At 50.5% G+C, this 19,701-nt stretch overlaps 1 protein-coding gene across 1 annotated transcript; it reads left to right on the top strand.

Moving 5' to 3' along the window:
* Positions 1-12,938: 12,938 nt before the first annotated feature.
* Positions 12,939-19,311, top strand: SNAI1 (snail family transcriptional repressor 1). Its single transcript, XM_026014730.2, has 3 exons — positions 12,939-13,478; positions 14,004-14,531; positions 18,294-19,311. The coding sequence occupies exons 1-3, from the start codon at positions 13,397-13,399 to the stop codon at positions 18,476-18,478; spliced, it is 795 nt and encodes a 264-aa protein (XP_025870515.1). The 5' UTR covers positions 12,939-13,396; the 3' UTR covers positions 18,479-19,311.
* Positions 19,312-19,701: the final 390 nt, after the last annotated feature.

Here is a 19,701-nt window from a genome sequence, read left to right as displayed (position 1 = left end):
AACTAGAAGCCAGAAGTCCGTGGGCCTGCAGTGTCATCTAGACCTCTCCTTTCTCCACCTGGGCCTTCTCCCTCATTGTCCTGCGACGTGAGTGTCCCCTACTACTGGCTCTCCTCCCAAGCCATTTGAACATGATTGGATTTCCTCTACCATCTCACTACTGGCCCATCTCTCTCCCACATTCATACTCAGACATCTTGAACCTGTTGTCCTCACCCACTGTTTCAATTTCTCTTATTTCCTGGTTGTACCCTTGAACCACTCCCATGTACACTTTGTACTCTGCCCCTCACCAGAGACGAGACAAGACATGTCACTCATTCCAGCAGATGTGTTAGTCCTCCACTTCCATCTTCAAACTATTTAGTACTCCTGACTCCTCCCTCCTCTCAGAAACAGTTACTTCTGCTGATTTTTCTCTTGTGACACCATCTGGTTTCTCTTCCTGTTTCTTTGCCGGGTTCCTTTTCCTTTTCCTTGGCAGCTGCTGTCTCCTGATTCCCTACCTTGGCTGTTGGAATTCTTCAGGCTCAGCCCTAGACTACATCTCATCCCACACCCTGTCCCCAGGCAGACTCCTCCCCAACTCCTCACTCTTCCCTTGGCTTTCACTACAGTCCATGTACTTCTGGGCACAGATCCATAGTCCCAGAGCAGACCGCGCTCTGGTGCTCCAGGCCCACAGAGCCAGCTTCTTATTAGAGCTAGCCAACGTGTGACTGGAGGGCATCTTCAGTTCTGCATGGCCCAAACTAGCTCATCCTCTGCCCTCTTACTACCACACCCTGTGCTACATCCTTCTTCCCCCACCACCTTGGGGGAGGTGGTGCCACCATCCCTCCAGTTGCTCAAGAGTTAGCCTGAGCATCATCTTTTTTTTTATTTTTTTATTTTTTATTTTTTTATTTTTTTTTTCTGAGCATCATCTTTAATTTCTTTGTCCCCTGCTGACACTCTGTGTTACAAAACTGTGCTGATTTTAGCTCCCATATAATGCATTTGTGTTTTCTCACTATTCCATTGCCATCAGCATCTCAAAACCCACCATGAATCTCACCTGAATTACTGCCACAACTTTCCTTCTGGCCTCTCTAGTGTTCTCTAGCCAACATTCAGTGCATCTTCCACCAAACAGCCAGAAGGATCATATCCTTTAAAACCCTTCAAAGGCTCTAGTTACCCTTGGATAAAGTCCCAACAACTGGACATGGCCCTATGCTCTGCTCCCTGCTTGCCTCTCCAGCTTCAAACTCTTGACACACTCATTGTGTTCCTGCACCTCGAGTGTGTTGTATCTCCCATCTTTTCCTCTGGAGGCTGCCGCCTCCCCCCCACCCTGCCACTTCCCCCATGGTCTTTGCCTCCCAATTACAGTTTGGATGTCTAGATCAGAATTCCATGTCTGAGGTTCCTGTAGAAACTTCTGGTCCTAATCAGGATATTTATTAAACTCTTGTGTAAATACCCCTCTGTACCGTAAGTTCCTTGAAGGTCAGGATTCTTGTCTTATTTACCTTTGTGACGCCAGTGCTCAATATTTGGGTAAAATACAGGACTCCCATTTATGTGTTAATTTTAAGCAAACAACAAATAACATTTTAATATAAATATGTATCAAATATTTCACATAAGTATAATTCACTCAAGTCAGGAAATGAATGCCAGGAATATTCATGCTGAAAAATTGTTCGGGATTCACATTTAACTGGGTATTGTGTGTTTTTATTGGTTATGTCTGTAAACCCTATCAATATGTATTAGAATAAATGTTCTGAACATCAGCTATGTGCTAGGCAACTCACACCTCATTAAATTATTATCTGTGCAATTACTCATTCCCTTAATATCAAGAAGCTAAGCTCTTGAGGGCAAGGAGTATGCCTGTCTTGTGCACTTCTGTCCTCTGTACTTAGCGCCAAGCACCTTCAATGGTGGAATGAAATGGAACTAGCATTGAAAGGGAACTAAAAGGAGGGGCTCTCTTAAAAAGTATTTCCTTTCTGTTGCCTGGAATCAGGCGCCTGTGCAGTGGTAGGGAGAGCCTGCAGGGAGCAATGTCTCTTAGAGTCTCGAATGGCCTCACTCTCCGTGGGGAGGCTGGTCTCCAAAGTGGCAGCACAGGAGCAGGGCTTGCTGGGCAGAGGGGGCGAGACTCAGGCATGCAGACAAGATAAAATAGCTGCTGCCTGGTGGAAACCTGATCTGTCCACGCCCTCAATGTGTTCCCTGGATGCTTTTCTGCCTATATCCATCTTGTTATCACCTGACCTTTCCCAGTGTGTGTTGAGCGTCCCATATGGGGCTCAGTGAGGAATAACAATGATAGGGACGCCTGGGTGGCTCAGTGCTTGAGCGTCTGCCTTTGGCTTAGGGCGTGATCGTGGGGTCCTGGGATCGAGTCCCACATTGGGCTCCTTGCATGGAGCCTGCTTCTTCTGCCTGTGTCTCCACCTCTCTCTCTCTGTGTCTCTCATAAATAAATAAATAAAATCTTTTTTTAAAAAAAGGAATAACAATGATAATCCTTCTCATACCTTTTCCTAACACAGTACCTACCCTCAAATAATTTTGATTTAATCCTCTAATTCTTGAAAGGTGATCAAAGCCAGGCACTCTGGTTACTCTGGAAGTTCATCTCATTGAATCCTCCTAACCAGCCCTTCAGGAGAGAAACTAATAGCATTCCCATTACACAGATGAGGGAGTGGAGGCCCCAGGGGATGAGTAATTTGCTCAGGCAGAGACCCAATGACTTGGTGTTGTAGCATGAAAGTGTGATTGGATGCATGGTCTCAGGCACCCTGCACAGCCCCCTATTCCCAGCACCCACACTGCTAGCTCTGTGACCTTGGACAGGTTATTCTAATCTCTGCTTTGGTTTCCTTATCATCAGTAAAATGGGGTGAGTAAGTGTCTTCCTCATAGTTATGGGAACCTACTTTAATCACATAAAGCATTATTACAGGGCCTGGAACAAAGTAAGTGCTTAATACTTAATAAATGAGCTACCAGTGTCACTACTATTTTTCTCATCCATTTCTGAGACCACCCAGTGCCTGGCCTTTCCTAAGCAGCTAGCAGCTGCAAATGTTTGATGACTAAATGCTATTATTTAATGGGGTGTTTCCCAAACTTGGCCTGAAGACGTGAATTACGTGGGAGTCACTTGCTATAAAATAGATTCTCAGGCCCTTCCCTTGGAGATTCTGATTGGTAGGTGTGGGTGGGACCTGGGAGTCTGTATCTTTTAGAAAGAACCTCAGGTAAAATGCATCCTTAGGCTAGTTTAGGAAATCCTTATATAATGTAAGGGCAGGCTAGTGTTACAACAAACCTCTTGGTGGGGCCTGCAGCTCAGGTGATGTTAGAGTCAGGCGGATAAGCTTAGTTCTTACGGTTGCAAGACTGCAGTGATATCTTGTCTGATTCTAAAAATCATCTCAACTATTTGGTCACAAATTCTTCAGAGGGAACATTACTGACTTTGTAGTGAAGAAACCTAGCAGACATCTTCACCAAGTGATTAAAGATGGTATCATTGATAATGGGACAAAACATGGATGACTTGATGGGATTCACTGAGGACACAGCTCCACTTCTGAGGTTCCCAGATGAAAAATTTATAATTTGAATCTAGTCATAAGGAATCATGAGGCAAGTAATCCAAATTGAGGGACATTCTACAAAACAGCCAGAACTCTTCCTGACTGTCAAGGTCAGATTTAAAGAACCTATAGAGGTGTGACAGCTGGCTGCCATGCTGTGTGATTCTGATTGGATCCTTGATAGGTGGGGGTTACCATAAAGGATGTTACTGGGCCAATTGCTGACATTGGAAAATGGACTGTGTGTAAGGAACAGTATTTTATCAATGTTAGATTTCCCAGTTTTGACAATTATATTACAAAAGGGGAATATCCTTGTTCTTAAAATATATGCATAGAGGAGTTTAAAACTAAAGGACATGATGTCTCTATTCTGAAATGGCTCAGAAAAAAGTGATGCCTGTGTATAAGTATGTAGATAGAACAGGATATAGGCACAGTGTTGAAAATTATAAAGCAAATATGCAGTGTTAAAAATTACAATGCTTATTGTTTTTTAAAAAAAAAGCAGAAGACATATAGGGCAGAAAAATATAAAGAAGAAAGTCGAGACCATTCACTCCACCCCAGACAACCCATCCCATCAGTAGTAGAATACTTACATGTCCTTGGGTCACCGTATTTTTGGTTGAAGCTTAAAATGGGCGAATGCTCCACTTGCTGTCTGTAATGTGCATTTTCACTCCAACCAAGATGTATCCACCCACATCTTCCCATATCGGTGTGGTTATTTTAATGGCTGTGTGTGATGCTCCTGGTGAGGGTGGACCATATTTTCTTTATCAGTGGGTATTTAGATTGTTTCCAACTTGTCTGTTCCAGACTGTGCCACAGTGAGAATCCTTGCAAATGCATTTTTGCCTGAGTATTTTATAATGCAGAGCTACTGGATCAAATAGAGTTGAGAGAGGCAGAAGTAGGGAGATAGAGACAGGCAGAGTCAGGGGAGAAACAAGTGAGCCTGAGGAGACAAAGGGAGCCTATGTGAGGCATAGAGGTCTCAGCAGCCTGGCCGCAGGAATCCCAGCAGAGAAGTGACTGAGTCACTTTTTGGAACACACCCTACAGATACATTTGTAAGTAAGGTCAGAGTCCTTGATGCAGGGATTTTCGTGGGACCATTGTTCTTGAGAAGCAACCATCAACCACAAGGGCTGGTTATAGATTGTGCTGTGCTCATTGACAGCCAGTCTCCAAGTAGGGCTGCCAGATTTTAGCAAATGAAGATACAGAAAGCCCAGTTTATTGTGATTTTCAGATAAAGAGTAAGTCTATCCCATACAGTCTTATTTTAAAAGTGTGTTTGTTGTTTATCTGAAATTCTAATTTAATTGGGCTTCTGTATTTTATCTGGAAACGCTGTCTCCAAGAGCAGTGAGAATAGCAAGGTGAGGTCAGGATAGAGGGTGTGTGTGTGTGTACACGTGTGCATGGAGGGCTTCTGAGGTGGCTCTGGAGGTTTTAGCTCCTGACCTGGGTGGCAGTTGTAGCTGAGGGGAAGGGACTTGTCTAGGGTCTCACAACCATGGGTGATAGAGCTAGGCTGGGCCCCAGCTTTGTGCTCTGCAGTAATTTGTGTATGTATCTTAAAAGTGTTAATATAATAAGTACATATATTAAAAAACATCACAGTTTCCTAAACTCCACTTAAACATTTTTGGTTTTAAAAAGTGACTGGCAGGGGGGCACCTGGGTGGCTCAGTGGTTGAGCATCTGCCTTTGGCTCAGGTTGTGATCCCAGCGTCCTGGGATGGAGTTTTGCCTTGGGCTCTTGGCAGGGAGCCTACTTCTCCTTCTCCCTATGTCTCTGTCTCTCTCTCTGCCTCACATGAATAAAAAATAAAATATTTAAAAATAAAAAAAGTAAAAATACGAAGTACTGGCAGGGTCCTGGGGCTCTGCCTTCTGTACTGTTTCCACATCCTGGAATAGTCATTGCCCATGGTGGCTGTTGGTCACTGCTACCTGAATGTCCTTTCATTTTCCTTCCCCTCTCACCTGCCCTTCCTTGTGACATCAGCCTGGATCGGTTTGGATCTCACTCTTCTGACTCACCCTGGGTCCCTTGGGGCTGGTGAGTTATCTGTTACTGTCTTCCTCACCTGTGAGCTACATGGGCACAGAGATCTTGTTTGTGTCCTGTTGGGTTATGGCAATATCTTAGTCCCCTAGATCAGGGACCCTCTGCGGCTCACTCACTGTGATTTGGATGTATCTTGCCTCTGAGCCTCAGTTTCCTTATCTATAAAAAAGAGCTAATAATCTTGCCTACTACTGAGGGCTTGCTGTGGGAGTCAGATGGGCCAGTGTGACAGAGATGGGAAAGCAAGATGACATTAGGGTCTCTGAGATGATATTGGAACTGAGGCCAGCTCTAGGAAGAACTAGGGAGGGTGTCCTGGGCAGAGGAGCAGTAAGGGCAAAAGTCCTGCTATGGGAAAGAACCTGTGTGAAGAGGAGCAGAAAAAACGCCAGCAAGGCTGGATGAACAAGGGGGAGAGTGGAGGTATTATAGCAGCTTGGAGGCCACGAGCAAGGTTTGGGTTTTGTTTTGAGTCTGAAGCTAAGAGCTGACTCTGACCTGAGCAAATCATTTGTACTCACTTTCCCCTGCTTGACAATATCTCCCACACAAGGGAGATAGGCACAGGGGTCTACCGGTGTGAAAGGTGGGTGTGGGTGGGGCAGAGAGGAGGCTCCTGGGATTTTTCCTGGAGACAGGGTCAGCCTTCTTCCAGGAAGATGGAGATAACAGGGTGATAGCAGTCCAGTCCAAGGGGTGAGGCTGCCAAGGCCAAATTAATGTTAGAGATGGTTAGAGAGATAGTAGTTTGAGAGCTAGTGTGTGTATGTGAGCCCCTGGTGGTGAATGCATGGGGAGATTAGCAGGGAAGGGTGCACTCTGCACCTAGGAGAGATCCTGCACCAGCGCCACAGGTGTGGAGAGGCCTGCTCCAGGGCATCACTCAGCCTACACACACCTACCACCCTTGAAGTCTTAGACAACTGTGTGATCACCTCCTCCTGGTTCCCCAGGACTGTTCCAGAACTCCCCCTTCTTATTACTCCCACTGAATAGATGAAGAAACCACATCTCAGCGGCAGTCAGTGGTTTTTTTTTTTTTTATGAAAAAGTAGTTTATTTGAAATTGTGACACATGTATCTGAAATAAAAGTTTATTTGAAATTGTGATGCATGTATCTGAAATAAAATATTCATACTCTTCAGAAAAGGTTAGGAGACAAAACAAGCCTCATTCCTACCCCTGTCCATTTCCCTCCTCAGACACAACCAGATTCTTGGGTCACCTTTCACAGATAGTCTGGGCCCATGAGGTGGATATTATTTACTTTTGCACAAAAGGCAACGTATTGAATATGCTGTTCCCTTGAATTTTTTTCACTTAAAAGTCTTACTTTTTCATTTATCCATTCAGCTGATATTTATTAGGCATCTACTGTAAAGCAGGCCCTGTTGGGGTGCCTAGATCACAGTAGTGAGTGAGCCAGTTCCTTCTGCCTGGGTGGAGCCATCTAGAGTAGAGAGTGAATATTTAGGTTTTGGAGGCCTCAACAGTGAGGGGGTGTTCTCTATATAACAAGAGAAACATTTCTGCAAACTTTTTATTGACAAAATGTAATATTTAGGGGTGCCTGGCTGGCTCAATTGGTAGAGCATGCAACTCTTGATCTCAGGGTTATGAGGTTGAGCCCCATGTTAGGGGTAGGGATTACCTAAATAAATTTTTTTTAAAATGTAATATTTAGGGGCTCCTGGGTGGCTCAGTGGGTTAAGCATCTGCTTTCCGCTTGGGTCATGATCTCAGAGTCGTGGGATCAAGCCCTAGGTCCGGCTCCGCTAGTCAGGGCGTCTGCTTCTTCCTCTGTCCCTCCCCCATTCGCTTGTGCAAGCTCACTCTCTCAAAATCTTTTGAAAAATGTAATATTTAAATAAGATTTTTTGGTAATACAGGTCTAAGAATTCTCGAGAAGAGTGGAATTCACTTTTGAAGATTTACATTTCACTTTGAGATTCCAAGTTAGTGTTCCCTATCCTCAAATCGATTGCAAATGTTCCATCTGTAAAAGCCATTCTTAGTGCAAGGGCCATACCAAGACAAACCTCAGTTTGGATTTGGCCCACGGGCTGTATTTGCCAACCTCTGGTCTAAAGGGCAATCAGCAAAATAAGTAAAACATACACTATGTCAGATAGTGGTCAGTGCAGGGGAGAAAAGTCCAACGGAGTGGGATAAGGAGTCTGAGACTGGAGGGAAAAAGGGTGGGGAATGAAATGGTGCCAGAGAAGGCTTGCCTTGAGATGAGAGGGTGAGCCTGGAGGCCATCTTGGGGGAGAACATTCCAGGGAAAAGGGAGTATCACATGCAAAGTCGCTGAAACTGGAGCATGCCCGTAGGTCTATTGTGGCTGGTGCCTCCTTTGCTCACAGGGGCCACAAGGGCCAGACCCTGCAGAACCTCCTGGTGTAGTGGATGGGGGAGATCTAATAGGGAGATCTTTACTAGAAAGATGGGAGCCGTGGAGGATTTATGTACACAGATAGGCTTTGACATTTTAACAGCTGTAAAATATTCCATTGATTGGACTGTTATGTATTTAGTAAGTCTTCTCTTTTGCTACCCTATTAAAATTAGGCTAATACTTGCACATGATAAAAAAAAAATTCAGACAAGGGATGGGGCATGTAGTAAAGCCTCTCTCTCTTATCCCTGCCTGGCAGCCTCCCAGATCCCCTCCTCAGAGACAACCACCATTACCAGTGTCTCCCTCCAGAGGTGCTTTCTGTGTCTCTAAGAAATATCTATATATTTCTCCCTGTTTATATGCAAATGGTATCACAGTGCATGCTGTTCTGCACCTGCACCTTGCATCCATTATGGGTAGAGCTTTGTCCTTTTTGAAAGATGTGTAATATGACTGCACTGTCATATATTAACTGGTCTCCAGGGGGGCCTTGGCCTGAGTGGAGGAGCATCGAATACCACCTTAGGATGTTCAGGAGATATCCATATGAGTGAGGCTCCTACACAGAACCAGGCACACAGCAGGTGCTCAGCAAATTGGAATGAAAAGGATTTGTACATCTTTTCTTGGAGTCCCTAACTCTGGGCCACACACAATAGACTTGGACCCCAAAACTCCCTTGAAAGCCGTTTATATCCTGGGATGGTGATTTTCACTCCTTCAGAGGGCCTATGGAGTCAGGCCCAAGGCTGAATCATTACAAGTGCAAGACACTCAATAAGTTTTGTTTTTTAAATCAAGGAAGGATAAGGGTGGAGATTGAGCCTTGACTCATTCCTTGAACTCTCTGTAGACAATGTCTTCTTCCTGGTCAAGATTAACTCTTTGATTTGCTCACCGATGAATGATCTAGTCAGCAGGGGCCAGTTGGCCTAATAAACAAAGTGCGCTTAGCAGTTAAGAAATTCATCAACTCTGTGACCAAAGGACTGGAAGGGATTCTTCGGGACATGGAGAAACAGAAGTGGGTTTGGAGCATGTAAAAAATGCTCCACCCCAATCATGTGAAATGCACGTTGTAACTAGGAGGTCTCACTTTCCCTTATCAGATGGGCAAAGATAAAAAAGTCAGACAATACCTTGCCTGGGCCAGGTTTTAAAAAGGGGCCCTCACCTCACTGCTGCTGGAAGTATAATTTAGTTTAACCTTTTTTGGAGGACATTTGGACAAATGTATCAACACTTTATATAACATACTTTTGACCCAGAATGCAAAGATGCATGTGTAAGATAGTCATTGAAATTGCCACTTTGTTTATAGTAGCAAAAAATTGTAATCTAACTGAAAGGCTCAGCACCAGTCCTCTTGTTAGATAAATTGTGTGATTGTGGTATAATCCATACAATGGAAGAGTCCTGCAAAAGATTAAGGAAGCTGGTACAATGGAACAATTTTCTTTTCTTTTTAATATTTATTTATTTGTTTATTTATCTATTTATGATAGACCTAGAGAGAGAGAGAGGCAGAGACACAGGAGGAAGCAGAAGCAGGCTCCATGCCGGGAGCCCGACGTGGGACTCGATCCCGGGACTCTAGGATCGCGCCCTGGGCCAAAGGCAGGCGCTAAACCGCTGAGCCACCCAGGGATCCCCTGGAACAATTTTCAAGACACTGAATATTGTTACTTGGGAGGAAGAAGCAAAGTGTAGGCTAGCATGTGGGCTCCCATTTATGGTACATAAAGAAGGTATATATATATATATATATATAACCTTGTTTCTATAAAGGTCATCTCTGGAAGGTCCTGCAAGACACTGGTAGAAATAGTTGCCTTTGGGGAGGCTATATGGGATGAAGGGGACTTTCTGCTTTGGTTGTCAGTCACATTTTTAGTTATTGTTTAATTTTTTTTAAGATTTTATTTGAGAGAGAAAAGTGCTCGAGAGAGCGAGCACGGGGGTGGGGGGGTGGGGACGAGGGGTGTGGGCAGGTGTAGAGGGAGAAGCAGACTACCTGCTGAGCGAGGAGCCCTTTGCCAGCCTCCATCCCAGAACCCCGCCCTGGGATCATGACCTGAGCCCAAGGCAGACTGAGCCCCCCAGGCGCCCCTATTGTTTTTGCCTTTGGTGGGGGATGGACACGTGTGGAAAATGCAAGCCTCTGTTCAAATTTATCTTCCCCCTCCAAGGCCTTTCCTCATCACATGAAGTAGTCCCAAGCTGTTCTCCAAGGCAGGTGTACCAGATTTCACCCCCCTTAGTGGCCTGTGTGCCCGGCCCCGAGGAGGGGTGGCCCAGAAGCGGGCTCAGGGAGCACCCGGGCCAGCAGAGGGCGCCGGAGGACCGCGCCCTGGGGCGTGGGGCGTGGGGCGTGGGGCGTGGGGCGTGGGGCGTGGGGTGAGCGCCGGTCCCGGCGGGGTCCGCTGGGCTCCGCTGCAGAGGCCGCCCACTTCCGGGAAGACGTGACACCACTGCATCTCGAGTGTCGCCTCGCCCTTCCCTGCTTCGCGGCCTAGGGGGCAGCACCCCGGAAAGCTGGTCTGTGGCCCCGGGGCCTTGTTCGAAGCCCCCTCCCCACCTCGCCGTCTCCGCCGCTTCCAGGAGAGGGGATCGGGGCGGGGCAGCTCAGTCTTGAAAGGAGGGGACAGCCCGGGTCTGAGAAAGGGGCCTCCGCCGCCCTAGACCCCCTCCCGGGCGCAGGTACCTGGCCAGCCGAGGACGCGGAAAGCCAGACGCCCAGGCAGTGGTGTCAGCACTGGCGGCCCCTGGGCTCTACCCATCGGCGTCTCTTCCGTTATGGGCTGGTATCGTGGGGTGGTTAATCCATGATATCGTTAAACATTTGGGTCGCTTCCAAATTTTTGCTATGGAACAAGAGTTCAGTGAATATTCTCGTTTCTTCTGAGTTTAGGGCTGGGCAGCAGTCCTAAGCTTTGCTCACTAGAATCACCTGGAGAGTTTTTAAAAAATGCTAATACGGGAGGCCACCCCCACCCCTGCCCCCACCCAGGCTAATTAAATCAGGATGTCTGTGGAGGTGGGGCCCAGCCTTGGGTGTTCCCTAGCGGAATCTAATCTGTGGCCTGGGCTGAGAATCCCTGGGAGCAGATTGGCCTAGGAGTAAAATGGTGGGAGGAGAGTCACCTGTTACTAGCTGATGTCAAACCTTTTCAAAGTGGTCATGCCCATTGACACTCTCCTCAGCATGGGACAAAAGTCCTGCTGCCCTCACACCCTCATCAACACTTGATATTGACCAAATTTTAACTTTTTGTTCTTCTGATGGGTGTGAAATGGTATCTTGCTGTGGTTTTAATTTGCATATCTCTCATTACTAATGAGGCATTTGGTGAAAAACGATGAAACAGACCGAAAAGGAGCCTGCCAGGTGAAGATCTAGGGAAGAGGTAGGTGGAGGGGTGGCTGGCAGGTGCCAAGGTCCTGTGGTGGGGGAGCCTGCCAGGTGAGGATCTAGGGAAGAGGTAGGTGGAGGGGTGGCTGGCAGGTGCCAAGGTCCTGTGGTGGGAAAGGGCTGGGATGTGGAGGACTCCAAAGAAGTGTGGAGGGGTATCACCGTACCTGGGGAGTAGGAAGAGTGGCTCAAGACAGGGTAGCATAGGTCAGATCAGCTGGGCGGAGGGCTGTGTCGAGGACTTTCTTTTACTCTGGGTGAGACAGGAACATGGGAGGGTTTGAGCAGGGGGAAATGGTCTTACTCCTCCCTCTGGTTTCATGAGGAGAATTAGGATATTTGGGAACTAAATTGACATAGGAGGGGAGGGTGTTCTGTACGGCCTGTCTCCCCCACCCTACCTACGACTCACCAACTAGAATACAAGTTAGCCATGCAAACAGACAGTTGTCCCTGCCCTCATTCTAGGTGGTGAGTAGGGGGACTTACAGGTTTTCATAGTCCTTGCTTCACAGATGGAAACCAGTTGGGTGGGACCTGTGGATTTATTTCTGTGCCCCCACCCCTCACCCCAGGCCCGGCATGGCCCTGTCTGGAGTTGGTGGGTTCACAGCAGAGCTGAGGGCGAGGCTCCAGCCTTAGGTCCTTTAGACACAGGATGGATGACCCCCAGGCAGGTGAGAAGACCCACCTCGGCCCCTCCCTTCCCTACTTCTTTCTCCCACCTGCCGGAGTGATCTTTCTCAAGCAAACTCTAAACAGGTCCCTTCTCAGCTGAAAATCTTGTCTTGGCTCCCACTGTCCCTGGGGCAAAGTTCAAACTCCTCTAGGCCCTGCAGGCCCAGCAGATCTGACCTCTCCCGCTTGCCCACCCCACCCCCATCCCTGGGAGCTGCTCTCAGTGACTCTGAAGTAGTTACTGATTCTAACCTCGGGCCTTTCCCCTCGGTATTTCTTCACTTCCTCTGGGAAGTTGCCCCGGACCCCTGTCAGGTGACCCGCTTCTTGACACAGCGCCCTGTGGCCTCCCCCCCATCAAAGCACACTTCCCTTTGCTTAACAATGTTCACTTCGTCTCTCTCTCTCTTCCCCACCGAAGGGAGGTGCCCTTCGGTAGAGACCCCGAGCATTTTGCTCAGAACTGTGTCCCCAGCTCCGGGAATAGTGTGACTGGCACGTAGCGGGTGCTCGGTAAACATTTGCGAAGTGAAGGAACGGATGCCTTCTGCGAGATGATGCCAGATTGCTTTGCAAAAAGGCTGTGGCATTTCACACTGCCAGGAGCCACGTGAAGGTGTTCATTTCCTCGCATCCTCCCCCGAAATGTGTATCGTCCCTCGTCAATCCTACGCTCTTCGCGAGGCGCCAGCCTGACCGAGGAAATTTCCGCCCCCCTCCCGGAGCCCGAGGCGGGGGCGGTTTCGGAACATCAGGTGCCCAGACCCGCGGCTCGCGCGGCACAAGGGGGCGCCAGAGGCGGACGACCGTGCAGCGCTGAGCTGGCGGGCGCGCGGGGTCCCGGAGGGGGTCCGGCCTCGCTTGGGGGCTCCTGGCGCCGAGCGCCCGCCCCCGGCAGTCCGCTCGCTGCGGGGAGATCCGCGCCGCGCCCGCCGCGGGGCCTCCGAGCCGCCCCGGCCCGGCCCCCAGCGCCACGCGGCGCTGAGCCCCGCCAGCCCCCGGCGCACCTGCTCGGGGCGTGGCCTCCGGCGAAGGCGCGCCTCGATTGGCGGGAGGTGACAAGGGGCGTGGCCCCGCCCGGCCCCGCCCATCCGGGGGCTGGACTACTTAAAGGAGTTGGCGGCGCGTCTCCACTCACAGCGCAGCGGCACGGCCTCACGGGTAGAGTGCCCCGCGACCCCTGCGCGACCCGGCGACCCCGGCTGCTTCGGCCACCATGCCGCGCTCTTTTCTTGTCAGAAAGTCCGCCTGCTCCCGCCGGAGGCCCAACTACAGCGAGCTGCACGACTCTTCTCCAGGTGAGGGGAAGGGGGGAGAGGCCCGGGGGGCTTCGGGAGACCCGCGAAGGCCGCGTGGGGGGCGCGGGCGCGGGGCCCAAATCCAGGCCGCAGCTCGGGGCCCGGGGGGGCGGGGGGGCGTGAGGAGCTCGGGGCAGGTGGATGCGGGCGGTTGGGGGAGGGCTCTCCGAGGGCGGGGGTCTGGCGTGAGGAGGCTGCGCGGCGGCCGAGCCCCGACGGCGGGGAAGCCGGAGGCTCCTCTGGGGGCGGGGAGGCGCCGGCGGCGGGGTTGGGGGCGGGGGCGGCGGCGGGAGCGCCCCCGAGTCGGGGCTGGACGGCGGCGCCCTTCGCGAAGATCTGGAGGCCGGGGCGGCCCGGTGAGGAGGGGCCCGGGCAGGACGGGCCGCCCCGGCCGGTCGTAATCCTTTCATTCCTCCAGTAAGTACTGAGTGCCGGCCCGCGGCCCCCGCCCGCAGCAGGCTACTGTTTGTTGACTGACTGCTCGACCGCATGCCTGACCCTGCCCTTTTCTCCGTCTCCCCTCAGAGTTTACCTTCCAGCAGCCCTACGACCAGGCCCACCTGCTGGCGGCCATCCCGCCTCCCGAGGTCCTCAACCCCACGGCCTCTCTGCCCACGCTCATCTGGGACTCTCTCCTGGCACCCCAAGCCCAGCCGATGGGCTGGGCCGCCCTTCTGCCCCAGGAGGTCCCCAAGGCCGTGGAGCTGACCTCCCTGTCGGACGAGGACAGTGGGAAAGGCTCCCAGCCCCCCAGTCCCCCCTCACCGGCTCCCTCGTCCTTCTCTTCCACCTCAGCCTCTTCCCTGGAGGCCGAGGGCTATGTTGCCTTCCCAGGCTTGGGCCAGTTGCCCACGCAGCTGGCCGGGCTCTCCGTGGCCAAGGACTCCCAGACTCGCAAGGCCTTCAACTGCAAATACTGCAACAAGGAATACCTCAGCCTGGGTGCCCTCAAGATGCACATCCGAAGCCACACGCTGCCCTGCGTCTGTGGCACCTGCGGGAAGGCCTTCTCCAGGCCCTGGCTGCTGCAGGGCCACGTCCGGACCCACACCGGTGAGTGTCCCTGCAGGCCCCTGCTCTTCTCATCGCTGCCCCCCCTGCCTTCTCTGCCATCTCTGGGTCGGGGGTGGGGTGGGGACCGGGCTTGCTGTGATTTTCGGAGAGTAGAAACTGAGGCCAGAGTCTCCTCTGACTTCTGGCTCTCTGAAATGTTTGGCAGAAACATTCATTCATTCATCAGCTAAGCAGATGGGTGAAGTAGGTAACTTTTTTAAGTCTTCGAAGTCTCCATCTCTCCACCAAATGGATCGGAGTCTGATATGGGAGAGGTGCAACCAACACCTTGCTGCTGGGGCCAGGTGTGAAGGGGGGCCCCCCCCTCCACCTTCCCCTGGCCCATCCCCACCCCAGCCAGGCAGGATGTCGTCAGACCCCCCACCTGGCTCTGAATCCTGCTTCCAGAACTTCACACCTTGAGCCAATGTTTCACCTCTCTGAGCCTCAGTTTCCACATCTGTAAAATGAGCATAAGGACATTTTGTGGGGTTTCTGTGCCAGTTAAATGAAAGAAAGCGTGCAGAAGGCACGTGGGCCACTGCTTGGTACACAATAAGCACACAGAAATGGTTTTGATATTTGCCCTGCTTCCATACTGCTTGACCTTGGGCAAGCAATGTCGTGTCTCTGAGCCTCAGGATTATGCTGGCATAATCGTATGGGGTGGATTCTGATAGTGTTTTATAGGGTGGCCGTCAAGATTCAGTGGGTCCTTAATCACTTCATGATAATTTGTTATCATGCTTCTCAGATCTGCTCTCCCCATCCCTGCCATGTAGTAGATAAAACTCAATCTTACTACACAGACATAGGAAAACAGTTATGTCTTGATGTTTCAAAAACACAACACTAAATGTGTAGAAAAATTGCGAAAAGAAGCCTTTTCTATCCTCTGACTTTCTGGAAATGTGAAAGTACTGAAAACACAGTAGCCACTGTGTTTTCAGAACTTGAAAGGTGGAGGCTCCCATATTTGGGGCTGCTCTTTGGGGAGTGACTTTGGGAGAAGGTTCAAGGGTCATAGCTATCAGCTTTGGGGTCAAGCTGACTGGGTTGGAGACCTCAGTTCTGGCATTTCCTGGCCCAGTGGCTGACCTCTGAGCTGTGAGGGTCAGTGGGGCAGTTTGTTAGGCCTAGTGTTTCATTTTGCAGGCATTATTGATATTGTCATTACTCCTCCAGAGTGTCCCTGGCATCCTCCCCACCTTGTAGACTATGGCTCCCTGTTTCTCTTACTTTGTGCACACATAGCCCTGATTTCAAAGGGACCTGACGTAAAGGTCCAACTGCCTAGCCTCTGTCCAGGGTGATTGCCCAGCTGAAGAGGGCTCTCTTTGGAGGAGTCAACCCTTGGGGTCCTCCCCTGAGCCCCCCAGCTTCCCCTCCCCACACACAGTATTTTCATGTAAAGGCACGGCTGGGACATAAAAAGCCTGTTGAAATGCACCATCACCATCTTCATTGACTCCCATTGTGTGCCTTAATGGTGGGCCCAGTGGGTGGGGGCTGGGGGTGTGGAGCAGGTGCATGGGCCAGTGGTGCCCAGCACCTGTTCCGGGCCGCAGCTGCTGGCCCACAGCGTGTCAGGCCCCTTTAATCCGGGGAGTATCGCATGTACAGTGCCCCCCTCGGCGGCCTTTGTCCCCGCCGGCCTGGTGCCGATTTCACACTCGCCAGGATCACCATAAAGACGTCTGCGGGGGTGGGGGATCTGCAAGGGGTGCAGGTCTGTGCCTGCTGCTTAAACACACAGACCTCCACCCCATCACATCCTATAAGGCCTCCTTCCTCCTTTGTTCACGTTCATGTCTAATCATACATGACATAAAGGTAATGTTCACCAAGCACTTGCTGGATGGGAGGGGCAGGGCATTGCCCAGGTCTTCCATCACCTGGGTTAATGCAGTGAATCGACAGCCCTAGGAGGGGAGGTACTGTTGTAACTGCCACCTTACAGATCAGAAAACTGAGGCACAGAAGGAAATCACTTTCCCAAAATCTCAGCTCTGAGGGCTGGAGCCAGGGCTCCTTAACCTCTGCCAGGCAGGTGAGAGGGAAATGGCTTTCTGCACCTTGGGGAAAACAGGACTCCTTGCCCTTATCCATATCTGCATACAGTAAGCCCTTCCTTCACAAGGGAGTGTGTGAAGGAGGAAGAACTTCACTTGGGCCTTGTAGTGCAGTTAAGCCCTATAGGCCTAGTATGCAGAGGGTGCTCAGTGTCAGAGCCAATTCACTCAGACATCCCTTCCTGAGTCCTGCTAAATCCCCTATCTCCATGGGCCTGTTTCCTTGTGTATCTGCCCCAGGAGACGGAGCCTCCATAGTCAGCCTCAGGCCTCTGACTCCCGGACTCCTCCCTCCGGGTGCCCAGTACAGGGCCCCTGGTACCCAGTAGGCTGAGGCCATTCGCTTATTCCCTGCTCTTGAATTCTGACACTCAGGTTTAACAAATGGCCTGTGGCCTCGAGGCATATCAGGCTGGGAGCTGGAAAGTAGAATTCAATTTTTTAGTAAACAGTGTTCAGCATTATTGCCTGGCACGGAATGGAAGATTGATAACTACTTATTTAATGAGTTATTATTTGGACTTTTTAGTTAGGAAATGCTGCACCCCCAAGGGGGGAAAAAAACAAAATACAACATTGTTGATGTTTTTGGACTGTGAACTCTATTGTCTTAGTTGGGGCAAGAATTATAAAAAGTTGGTGAATAGCGTTATCTGGTGGTGATTGATGGGTCAGGTTCCTCTGAGGCTTAAAAAAAAAAAAAGACTTACTTGTTGTATAATGGCTTATTGAGCACTTACTGTGTACCTAGCTCTATGTGCATGATTCGTTTTCAGTACCACCTTGACCAGGCAGGTGGTGTGAGGGTGACAGGTGGGAAGGGGTTTTTAAACAAGTCCTAAAGTATTTCTGTAGCCTCTTGGGGGTCCCAGGCCCTGAGCCCTTGGAATGAATTCAGGGGAGGCCCCTGCTCTCGTGGGACTTGGTCTGATTGGGGGAACAGACAAGGCAGAAATGACCAAACTGGTCAGAACATGGTCAGCCTTGTGATGGAGAAGCAGCTCAGAGAAGTGGCCTAACCTGCTGGGAGGAGGGGTGTGGCAGGGAGCCTCCTTTAAGGCTGACTCAAGCTTTGTCCTCAGATGAAGTAAATCCAGGAGTGATCATGAGGGACACCCACTATAGCCCCCTTAACTGAGAGGCCTTCTGTGCTGTTGGAGTCAAGGCTCTGGAGTCAGGCTGCTTGGTTCTTGCTAGGTGACCCTGTGTATGCCACTTGGCTTCTGTGCCTCAGTTTCACCATCTCTATAAACTGAGGACAAGGGTAGGATAAAATAAGTAAATAATGCTCCTCACCATCCCTGGCACAAAGTGTGTGTTCAGTAAATGTAGTTGTCATCATTGTCCCAGCTGGCTTTGCCTGAAGAAGGCTTTATTTACCATCTCTGGGTTACCAAGTCCTATGGGGGCGGGGGTGAACAGCTCCATTTTACAGATGAGCAAATGGACACTCAGAGAAGCCACATGACTTGCTCCAGGTCACATGGTGGGAAGTGGCCGAGCTCTCAATCCTTTGCAGGGCTTCGGACACTAGATATGGCCTGTTTTTTTCTGGATGACAGGATTCCTTCAGGCCTGGGATGATCTGGGCTCTGCAGGCCTGGGTGGGTGGACAGGCATTTCGTTAAATAAATGGCAGCTGTTATCCCAAGTGGTTTCAGCGCTCAACTCTCCTGTTTTCCTACCCCAGGTGAGAAGCCGTTTTCCTGCTCCCACTGCAGCCGTGCCTTTGCCGACCGCTCCAACCTTCGGGCCCACTTGCAGACCCACTCAGATGTCAAGAAGTATCAGTGCAAGACCTGTTCCCGAACCTTCTCCCGCATGTCCCTGCTGCACAAACACCAAGAATCAGGCTGCTCAGGGGGCCCCCGCTGACCCTCAAGGCTCCTTCTGCCTCTCCAGGCCCTTGCCCCATTGTAGCCTCCCCAGCTCCAGAAGGAAGGCATCCCATCCTTCTCATTGCCACAGAATTCCCTTCTGAGTGCCCCCATTTGGCTGTGTTGGCCCCACAGGACTTTGAGGACCATTCCAGTTCTCTCTGCCCTAGGTGCCTAAGTAGGCTCTGAGTATGGCCTTTCTGTGGACGGCTGATAGGGAAGGTGGCTTGCAGCTGAGTGTTCTGGAGTCGGCCTCTCTGTGTGGGTTTGTGTATCCAAAGGTGTTTGGATACAGCTGCTTTGAGCTCCAGGATAAAAGCCGACAGACTGATAGGAAGTTTCCCCCCTCACTCAGGGGAACCCGTTCCTCCCCCACCCGGAACCCTCAGGCCACCCGTCCAGGAGGTGTGACTAACTATGCAGTAATCCACCCCCAGGTTCAGCCCAGGGGCCTGTGGGTGGCCACTGACACAAGGACGTGTCTAGACCCCAGGATGCCCCCAGGCCTGGGCAGCTATGTCAGCGTCCTGTTTGCTGTTTGTCACGGTGGCACCTGTCTCATGGGCAATTTAACAACAGTCCCAAAAGGGACTGTGAGTAATTGCTGTCACTTGTTGGGGGCCTGAGTGGGGTGCTTCAGCCCAACCAATGTGTCTCCCAGAACTATTTTTGGGGTCTGACAGGTGGGCCTGGGAGGAAGATGTTTACATTTTTAAAGGTACACTGGTATTTATATTGCAAGCAACATTTTGTACTAAGGAAACGTTTTGTATAGTTATATGTACAGTTTATTGATATTCAATAAAGTGGTTAATTTATGTATTAAAAAAAGTCTTCTTAGTTTTATAGAGGGGTGAGTGTTTTAAAGGGCCTTCAGGAAGGGAGGAGGGGGCAGGGATTCATGGAGCTCAGATAGTCCTGACATGGGCTTAAATCCTGTTCTCTTAAACATCATGTGGCTTTTGGACCTCTGAATTTGTCGGGGACCTTATTTGTGGGTTTTCCTCTGAGCCTGGGTGTCCTGTCTGACGTGGAAGCTGGGAAACACCTGCGGGCCAGTGAACAGTAGGGGTGTGTGTGTAGGTTCCTCATATTTTACACTGTGACCCTGATTTATTCTCTCATCCGTCCATTTTGAGGCTGACCAGGCCTGCAGGGTGAGAAGCCAGCGCCCTGGGTCTCATCAACGAGACAGGCTGCTGAGCTTTGCCCCAGCACCGC

Source organism: Vulpes vulpes, chromosome 14, assembly GCF_048418805.1.
Source record: "Vulpes vulpes isolate BD-2025 chromosome 14, VulVul3, whole genome shotgun sequence".
Classification (NCBI taxonomy): Eukaryota; Metazoa; Chordata; class Mammalia; order Carnivora; family Canidae; genus Vulpes; species Vulpes vulpes.
The sequence above is the reverse complement of the archived record's forward strand: the minus strand, read 5'-3'. Positions and strand labels throughout refer to the sequence as shown.